At 43.3% G+C, this 10,000-nt stretch overlaps 1 protein-coding gene across 1 annotated transcript in view; it reads left to right on the top strand.

Annotated features, from left to right (window-relative positions):
• LOC113829927 (uncharacterized) overlaps positions 1-10,000 on the top strand; it is a 12,337-nt gene that overhangs the window by 1,171 nt on the left and 1,166 nt on the right. The window contains exons 2-5 of the mRNA XM_027383106.2: positions 6,174-6,399; positions 7,055-7,175; positions 7,848-7,961; positions 8,216-10,000. The exon at positions 8,216-10,000 is cut by the window's right edge and continues 1,166 nt beyond it. Coding sequence (XP_027238907.2) covers positions 6,174-6,399; positions 7,055-7,175; positions 7,848-7,961; positions 8,216-10,000 — 2,246 coding nt within the window. The remainder of the gene's footprint in view (positions 1-6,173; positions 6,400-7,054; positions 7,176-7,847; positions 7,962-8,215) is intronic.

Below are 10,000 nucleotides of genomic sequence, written 5' to 3'. Positions count from 1 at the left end.
TATTTCATTATCCTTAGATCCACGTCGTCTTGCACCCCAAAATCACGACCAAGCAACTCGACTTAATAGGGTAATCGGTTAGTCAATTTCGCTATAGTTTCTGGCACGAGCGAAGGCAAAAATCAGGAAACGATTTAACGAATGAATGGCAGGAGCAGGTTGAAGCTAATATTGTTGGCTCTTATGTTTAAAAAAAAAGTCGTGATGGAGATGAAAATGAGGTCGTTTTGCAATATAATTAGAAATTAAAATAACATTTATTTTTTTTGGCATCGTAAAGTAGTTGATATGCAGTTGGATTAATCAAGGTTTCAAGAATACTGTCAGATTGACTCGCAGATTATTGATATCATCAAAGCTCTACCGATTATTCATTTGCGACTATTTCTATAAAAAATGAGAATATGCTTTGTGATGAATATTTCATATCTATTCATATACATTTGTCAATAAGATGAATTACTGTATTTCTGGTTTATTCAGGAATTAAAACGAGTTCGAAACAGCTAAACAAAATATTCTACGTCGGGTTTACATATCCATTACTATGGCTATATTCATATCCTTTCTGCAAGAACAAAAGGTAAGTCGGTGAATGCTAAAAATCATTTAGAGAGAGAGAGAGAGAGAGAGAGAGAGAGAGAGAGAGAGAGAGAGAGAGAGAGAGAGAGAGAGAGAGAGAGAGAGAGAGAGAGAGAGAGAGAGAGACAATGAGAGGGAGAAGCAGACAGACAGACAGATGAATATATATATATATATATATATATATATATTTATTATATATTATATATATATATATATATATATGTATATATATATATATATATATATATGTATATATATATATATATATATATATATATATATATATATATATATATATATATATATATATATATATATAAAGAAAAAAGAAAGGAAACCAAACAGACAAACAGAAAAGAAGAAGAGAAAGAAGAAGAAGAAGAAAAGAAAAAAAGACGCCAATATATTTCAGGTAAATAAAGCATCTCGGTTATCTCACCGCCATCTTCCCCTGTGTCTCCCAAGACGTACGGGATGCTATATAAAAGACAAGATAACTGTGTTGGTAGCTCTCTCTCTCTCTCTTTCTCTCTCTTTCTCTTTCTTTCTCTCTCTCTCTCTCTCTCTCTCTCTCTCTCTCTCTCTCTCTCTCTCTCTCTCTCTCTCTCTCTCTCTCTCTCTCTCTTTCTCTCTCTCTCTCTGTGCGTGAAGAAGGAGAAAGAGAGGGGGTAGGGAGAGAAGGAGAGGGACGAGAGAGAGAAAGAGAGAAGAGACAGAAGAGAGAGAGAGAGAGAGAGAGAGAGAGAGAGAGAGAGAGAGAGAGAGAGAGAGAGAGAGAGAGAGAGAGAGAGAGAGAGAGAGAGAAGGAGAGAGAGGGGAGATAGAGAGGGAGGGAGGAGGAGAGAAAGAGAGGGACAAAAAGGAATAAGAGAGAAAGAGAGAGGGAGGGAGAGAAAGATATAGTCGAGGGGGAATAAGAGAGAGAAAGAGAGGGACGAAGGGAAATAAGATGAGATAAGATGCCATAAGATGACACACCAAACTAAACGATAACACCGATAAAGAGGATTCAGATTGGATTCAAAGATTAATATAATGGCGTTGTAAAATAGGCGTAAAATCTGTAAAAAAAAATCTGCAAAATCTGCAAAATCTTTATCACCTCAAAAATCTGTAAATCTGTCACCTCGACCGCGCCTGATTCTTGGCCTTTGATTTATGTCTTCGTTCAACGTTTAGCTTCTCGCATTTGCATATATATTTGCTGTTTAGTTTGTATCCCGTGACTTTCATAATTGTTGGTGCAAGATTTCAAAACATGAGGATATTGGATTTTTTGGAGGGAGGTGGTGGGGGGAGGGGGGGTCTCAATTTTGAATTCTCACTTCCTCTGTCTGTATGTGTTCTTATGTGTGTTTGTGTATGTGTGTGTTTGTGTCTGTCCGTCTATGCGTCTGCCTGCCTGACTGTCTGTCACTCTGTCAGTCTGCTTCTCTCTCTCCCTCTCTCTCTCTCTCACTTTCCCTCTCCTCGCCCTCTCTCTCTCTCACTTCCCTCCCCTCCCCTTCTCTCTCTCTTTCTCTATGTCTCTCTCTCACTCTCTCTCTCTTTATCTCTCTCTCTATCTCACTTTCCTTCCTTCTCTCTCTCTCTCTTTATCTCACTTTCCCCTCTTCTCTCTCTCTCACTTTCCCCCTTTCTCTCTATCTATCTATCTATCTATCTCTCACTCCATCTATCTCTTACTTTCTCTATTTCCCTCTCTCTTACTTTCTCTATTTCCCTCTCTCTTACTCTCTCTCTCTCTCTCTCTCTCTCTCTCTCTCTCTCTCTCTCTCTCTCTCTCTCTCTCTATTTCCCTCTCTCTTACTCTCTCTCTCTCTCTCTCTGCGAGCATCGTAAATCGTTCTGTATGGATATATTGATAACATTAGCAACATCCATCATGATACTCTTACATCGGGGTTCGTAACCTAGCCCATGGTAGGGTTTCAGGGGGTCCGTGAGGATCAGATAGAAAGTTTATTTACATTCATGATTATAATGAATGGCCATTAGATTAGTTTTTAGATTGTTTATTTTAAAGTTTGATAATATGATGTGGATCTCGTATATGGATAAAGCAATTAAATCTCAATGAATAAAGTGCATTATACACATTGCATGCATAGTTGTCTTTATGTGGATATCACTTGGGAAAGGCGGCCCGTAGCTTTCATCAGATTAAGGACCATTGGTCTACGGTAATGATGCTATAGTAATATCAGTTGATACACCTAGTATGTGTTCTATCAAACACCCACATACCCACATACACACATACACACACACCCGTCCACCCACCCACCAACACACACATATCCACACATACACACGCACACACACACACACACACCAACGCACACCCACCCACACATACCAACACACCTCCACACACCCACCTACATCCACCTGCCCACACACACCCACCCATCCACCCATCCTCACACATACCCACACCTACATCTCTCCCCCCCCCCACATACCACGGGGCCACATGTATAACCATTTTCCCGAGATGTTTTGACACCTTGACGCCGCCCCGCCCGTGGTTGAGCACGCCCGGGGCAAGAAGAAGCTATCGTGTCAACGGCTCTGAAGGTCTTTATAAACGCAGTCACAACAAGGATTTTCAACCACTTGTTCATCATATCACAACATGACTTTTGTGAAAATCTTTAAAATATCAGATAGCTTTGGTCTTTTTACGTAATTACGGACGCGAGAAGATGAAGAACGAAAAGAAAAACGAAAAAGAAAAATAATAAAAAAAGATAAAAAGAGAAGGAACTGAAGGTTGTTCTAATTTTTTATATGTAGATAGATAGATAGATAGATGGATTGATAGATAAATAGATACGTGAATAAATAGATAAATAAATAGATATATGGACGTGTAGATACACTGATAAATAGATAAGTTGATAAATAGAGAAATATATATATATGTATATATATATATATATATATATATATATATATATATATATATATATATATATATATATATATATATATATATATATATATATATATATATATATATATATATATATATATATATATATATATATATATATATATATATATATATATATATATATATATATATATATAGATAGATAGATAGATAGATAGATAGATAGATAGATAGATAGATAGATAGATAGAGAGAGAGAGAGAGAGAGAGAGAGAGACAGATAGATAGATAGATAGATAGATAAATAGATAAATATACAGATCGAGAGATAAATAGATAGATAGATTAGTAGATAGATAGATAGATAGATGGGTAGATGAATGAAATAGATATACAGATAGATAAGTCAGTGAATAAGTAACATGGATAAGTAAAAAACAACAACGTATACACGAATAGATATGTAGATAAATAAAAATGTCAATGATAATAATAATAATAAAAAAAAAAAAAAAATAGCTGACGAAGAAACTCAAAGAAAGAAACTCATCTTCCTGCCTTACTTTTATCCTCAGCTAAAATGGCTTTAAAAAAAGGAACGAAAAAATCAATACACAATATAAAAAAAGGAAAGAAAAGAAAAGAAAAAAAAACGACCAGAAAAAAATGAAGCATGTACCCCCCCCCCCCCCCGTCACCTGCGCGGGAAAGCTCGGATAACTCATTAAGCTTCTTCATCTTCTTCCTTTTCATCTCAAGAAAAGAAAGTGAAACCTTGTGGTGTCGTTTTCTGATCTTTTATTTATTTATTTATTTTTTTCTCTTCCTTTCTTTTTTTCTTCTTCTTAAATGCGTAAATATTCTTGCTTAATGAATTCTCCCCGGATGCTTGTCTGCCAAAGAAAAAAACTTGAGGTGTTTCGATATATTCAGTTCAGTATACTCAAATTCTTCGACGAAGTTCATAGAAAAAAGAATAATTATTTCTCTAAGATAATTAAAAAAGAGGTTTTGATATTGATATTTCAAAAATGTGGAACGAAGAAAAGATCTTTGACTTTTCCACCTATATTTGTCACTTGTTTTCGGCCACGTTACGAATGATTTCATTTGAGTTCATTAATCAACATCACATCTTTTTCCATTAGTGTCAAATTAATTTCTGTAGCATTCCGATGTCGCTCTTAATTTCACCCACAATCTTTCTTCGTTTCCTTCCTTCTCATCCATCTTTATTCTCTTCTGTCTTTCCTTCCTCATTCCCTTTCTTTATCGAGAGAACCTCTTATTCTCTCCCAGTCTTACATTTATTCATCCTCTGTCTTTTTTTTTTCTTTCCTTCTTTCAATGTCTATATTGTACCTTCCTCTTATTCCCCATTTATCACATTTCCCTTCTCTTCCTCTCTAATTACCACCCCTCTATCATCTTTCCTTTCTCCTTCTTACCTCTATTTGATACCTTGACCTTGTTTTCCATACATCCTTCTTTTATCAGTATTTCTTCCTCTTTCTTCCTTCCATCATCACGAAGAGCTCTAACCGTGTCTTTCTTTTTACCCTTTATCACTATTCTCTCTCTTCCTTTTTTATTATTGGAACCTCCTCTCACCTTTACCTTGCTTACTCTTTCGTTTTCCCTTCCTTGCAAGAACACTTCCTTCGTTTTTCCTTTATGTTACTATTCTCCTCTTCCTTTCCCTTCTCACATCAATACCTTCCATTATCTTTCTCTTCCCTTCTGCCTTCCTTCCTTCCTTCATTATCAGAACTTCCTCTCACCTTTTTCTTTCCGTTCTTATATCCTTCATTCAATACCTTTAGCGTGCCTTACATTCATTCTTACTTCTCCCCCTCCTTTCTTCATCACGTCTTCCATCTATCTCTTTTTTCCTCTTCTTTCCTTCCATCTATCCATCCTTCTCCTCTTCTTTCCTTCACCGCGTCTTCCATCTATCTCTCCTTCTCCTCTTCCATTCTTCCATCTATCCTTTCTTCTCTTCTTCCTTTCTTCCATCTATCCTTCCTTCTCCTCTTCCTTCCTTCCTCCACCGCACTTTCCATCTATCCTTCCTTCCTCCACCCTCCATCTATCTTTCCTCTTCCTCTTCCTTCCTTCCTCCATCTTCCATCTATCTTTCCTCTTCCTCTTCCTTCCTTCCTCCACCTTCCATCTATCTTTCCTCCTCCTCTTCCTTCCTTCCTCTACCTTCCATCTATCTTTCCTCTTCCTCTTCCTTTCTCCACCGTGCCTTCCATCTATCTTTCCTTCTCCTCTTCCCTCCTTCCTCCACAGCACCCTCCATCTATCCTTTCTTCCTCCACCGCGCCTTCCATCTATCTTTCCTTCTCTTTCCTCCTTCCTCCACCGCACCCTCCATCTATCCTTCCTTCCTCCACCGCGCCTTCCATCTATCTTTCCTTCTCTTCTCTCCTTCCTCCACCGCACCCTCCATCTATCCTTCCTTCCTTCCTTCATCGCGCCTTCCAGGTGGATAGGGTAAACCCCCTCCAGTACTAACCAACCAAACCTACTTTCTCCTCTTCCTTCTTTCCTCCACCGCACCTTCCTTCTCCCATCCCTTCCTTCCTCCACCGCGTCATCCATCTACCCTCCCTTCCTCCTCCTCCTCCTCCCTTCCTCCACCAAGAGACGACCCACTGACCTCTGACCTCTCTTCTCCCTACAGTCGACCTGACGGCGCAAGTGAGACGGCGCGATGACCCCGGCCGCACCGTCATCATGATCCTGGCCTACACCATCATCATCTGCGTCTCCCTCTTCGGCAACCTCCTCGTCTGCCACGTCGTCATTAGGAACCGCAGACTGCACACGCTCACCAACACCTTCCTCGCCAACCTCGCCGTCTCTGACCTGCTCATGACGGCGCTCAACATACCCTTCAATGTGGCAAGGTTAGGAAGAGGGGAAGGATGGGAAGGGGGAGGGGAGAGGGGAAAGGAGGGAATAGGGGAAAGGGAGAGGGGGTTGAAGGGGAAGGGAGGGGAAGGGGAGGGAGAGAGGAGACGGGAAAGGGGAGGAGGGTGACAGAGAGAAGGGAAGGGAAGGGAGGGGAGGGGGGAAGGGAAAGGGAAATGGGAGTGGGGAAGAGCTTGAAAAGGAGAAAGAAGTTAGAGAGAGAGGGGTTGATTAAGAGAAGGGGAGAGGGGAAAGAGAGAATGAGATAGGAATGGATGAGAGAGAGTGAGAGAGAGAGAGAGAGAGAGAGAGAGAGAGAGAGAGAGAGAGAGAGAGAGAGAGAGAGAGAGAGAGAGAGAGTGAGAGAGAAGTTGAGTGAAAGTGAAAGAGAAAAAGAAAGATCATGAAAAAAGAGGAAGAGACAAAGACAGTAGAAATCTTAATAAATATCACTCTCTCTCTTTCTCCCTCGCTCTCTCACACATAAGTAGAAAACACCCAACATTACAGCATAATTTCCCACAAAGAAATCAAGAGTAAAGAAATAAAAAAAAAGAAAAAGAAAAAAGAAAACCAGCCATGAAAAAAATTATCTCCAAGCGCAAACATCTATCTCCCTCCTTTATTTAGTCCTCCATTCCTCGTCCCCAGAGTGCTGCTGGACGACTGGCCCTTCGGAGGGTTCATGTGCAGCGTCGTGCCCTTCGTCCAGGCCACCTCCGTCTACGTCTCCGCCTTCACTATGGTCGCCATCGCCCTGGACAGATATCAGGTGATGCTCGAGAGTCCGTTTGCCGTCTCCGGGGGTGTGCGGTTTGTGGGTCGGAGTCAGGTGTTTTTCTTATTATTATTGTTTTTTTTTATGGCGATTTCTTTGCTGTCTTTATGTTTCCTTTTTTTCATCTTTCTTCTCTGTTCCTGTCTGTTTCTGCCCCTGTGTTTTTGTTTGTCGTTGTTTCTATCCCTCTCTCTTCTTTGCGCTTTCTCACTCTCTTGTTGTCTGTCTTTCTATTTGCCTATCATTCTATATATCTATCTGTCTCTCTCATTGATGTAACAATCTGTATATGTAGGCCTTGATTTTTCCTCTCCTCTCTACCTCTATGTTTTGTTTCTATCCATTGATTTTGGTGAAATATATCTTTTAATGAATCTGTCCGTCTAATGTATAAACAATAAGCCTACAGCATATTACACAGACATAGACACACGAGCTCGCGCTTATACACATTTTATTTATAATTTTTGTCTTTGATTATCTAAGTTCTTACTCCGGCGAATGAACGAAGAATCAAGACAAGAAAGGTCACTTTTTCATTCATACCATTCGCATTTTTTTTATTAGCACGTGCTTTTGTTTTATTTTTTAGATTTTTTACAATTCACATATCAGTTGTCAATTTTCCATGATTTATTCTTGACTCCCATTTTTAAAATCCTTCAGGTGATAGTCCACCCATTAAAGCCTCGTCTGGGAGCTTTCCACGGCGCGGTCATCATCGTGGTGGTGTGGTTGCTGGCCGCCCTCGTCTCCCTCCCCTACGCCATCTATAGCGAGGTCAGGCCGGGTCGAGGGGAAAAGGGGCGTTGTAAGGATAAAGTGAAATGATGAAACTTACGAGTAGTAGTGATAATAAAGTGAAAACTACTACAAGGATTGCTATTATTCTTGATATGATTATTTCTATCCATTTTTCATAATCGCAGTAATGCTAATTATCCTATCATTCTCGCTCACTTTTAATCCTATTGCATAATAGGTATTGATTATTCTCGAATGCCTTGGTCTTACCGCGACTCCTCTGATTTCAGGTCGTCGAGGTGGTCACGTACCGGAAGCTGACACGGTGTCAGGCGCGCTACCCGCACCCAGCTCTCGAGTTTCGCCAGTGGCTGACGCTGGCGACCTTCCTCACGCAGTATGCACTGCCCTTAAGCATCACAGCCGTGGCTTACGTGGGCGTGACGAGGCGGGTGTGGTGGCGGGCGGTCGTGGGCGCCGCCACCAAGGAGCAGCTGTCCGTCCAGTTACGAGCAAAGAAGAAAACGGTCAAGATGTTGCTGGTCGTGGTAGTGTTGTTCGCCCTGTGTTGGCTGCCACTCAACACCTACCACCTCGTGGCAGACTTCGGGGGCTCACTCGGCCCCTTTCGCCACTCGTCGTCCGTGTTCTTCCTGTGCCACTGGTTCGCTATGTCCAACGTGTGTTATAACCCGTTTATTTATTGCTGGCTTAATGACCACTTTCGCTCAGGAGCGCGAACGCTCTTGCGGTGCGTCGCTCGGAGAGTGTGCCGGCTCCCTCTCTCCGATGACGACGAGGAGACTCCCGGCGTCAGTGCTCGACGCCCGAGGGATTCAGTGTCCTGGTCTTCGTCGGCACTCACAGGAGGCTCGGTCAGGCGCAAGGTTCCCAGCGCAGTGAGGTGTCTTCCTCCACAATCTTCGGACGTCCACGTTGCTCTCGACGCACTTCTCGTTTCCCCAGCGACGCCCCACTCCGGCTCAGGTGGGGGCCTACGGCGCGCTCAGAGGACCACCAACACTCGAGGCGTCGCGAGACAGAATTTCTTGAGGCCAAACACGCCGACGGTAACCATGGCCTCTACAGTGAGGCCGGGCATTGTTGGCCCGATGGTCAGCTGCACGCACGGAGGACTCGCCGCGGGGGGAGGCGCGTCCATGCCCCGCGTTGAGGTGGACACGGCCCCACGGCTCTTCAGCTTTAAATGCCCGAGCTTCCCGAAGCCTTTCCGCAAAGTCAAAACCATCGACGCACTCGACGCCGTGGCAAATGAACACGAAGTGATACCGGGAAGGAAGAGGAGAAAGCTCCAAAATAATGAAACAAACGCGGGAAGAGGCTCCCACGAAGGCGGAGCCGACGAAGTCGACATCGTGTATGTGGAATTTGACCGCTTGGCGCAGAACCCGAGACTCCGTCCGATCCCCGAGGAATCGCCCAAGTCGGCCTCCCCGCAGTCGCTTGGGAGACACTTCAGGTCCTTGTCTGACCCGGAGAGAAAGTCCCCTCCAGTTCGCTCCTCGAACGCTCGCTCCCTTTTTCTTCAAAGTGCTTCCAATAATTCCGACTCAAGCGTCCAAACGCTCCATGCAGATGTGCCAACCGCTGGCGAAAGCGGTGAAACACCGGACGAAAAGGAACAAAGGCTTCCACCCACTTCTGAAACATCCAACCGCTCGACCAAAGAAAAGACTAAAACAACGAGCTTCACGAGAAACATTCTAAGAAACATCCGCGACAGCATCGCCGCGTCCTTGGCTCGCAGCCTGCCCTTCCTGCGCACGAGCCAGACGTCGTCCTCCATCCAGACCACGGAGACGAGCCAGGACACCAGCGACCTCCCGTCCGCCCCGAATGTGTGCTGGGCGGAGGACGAGGCCACGTCCCTGAGGCCATTCAGCTCTAGTTCCTCCACCGACCTGAGTCTCCCGACGGAACAGAAGGACGAGTTCACTCTTCCTAACGCCATTCTCGACGAAGGAAACGCCTCCAGAGTGCCAGCCAAATTCCCTGTGCAGGACGCAGAGGTCCTTCTCCCTTTCGACGACGAGACAGTCGCAGCAGATCCAGCG

This window comes from Penaeus vannamei, chromosome 7, assembly GCF_042767895.1.
Source record: "Penaeus vannamei isolate JL-2024 chromosome 7, ASM4276789v1, whole genome shotgun sequence".
Taxonomy (NCBI): Eukaryota; Metazoa; Arthropoda; class Malacostraca; order Decapoda; family Penaeidae; genus Penaeus; species Penaeus vannamei.
This window is presented reverse-complemented; position numbering and strand designations above follow the sequence as displayed.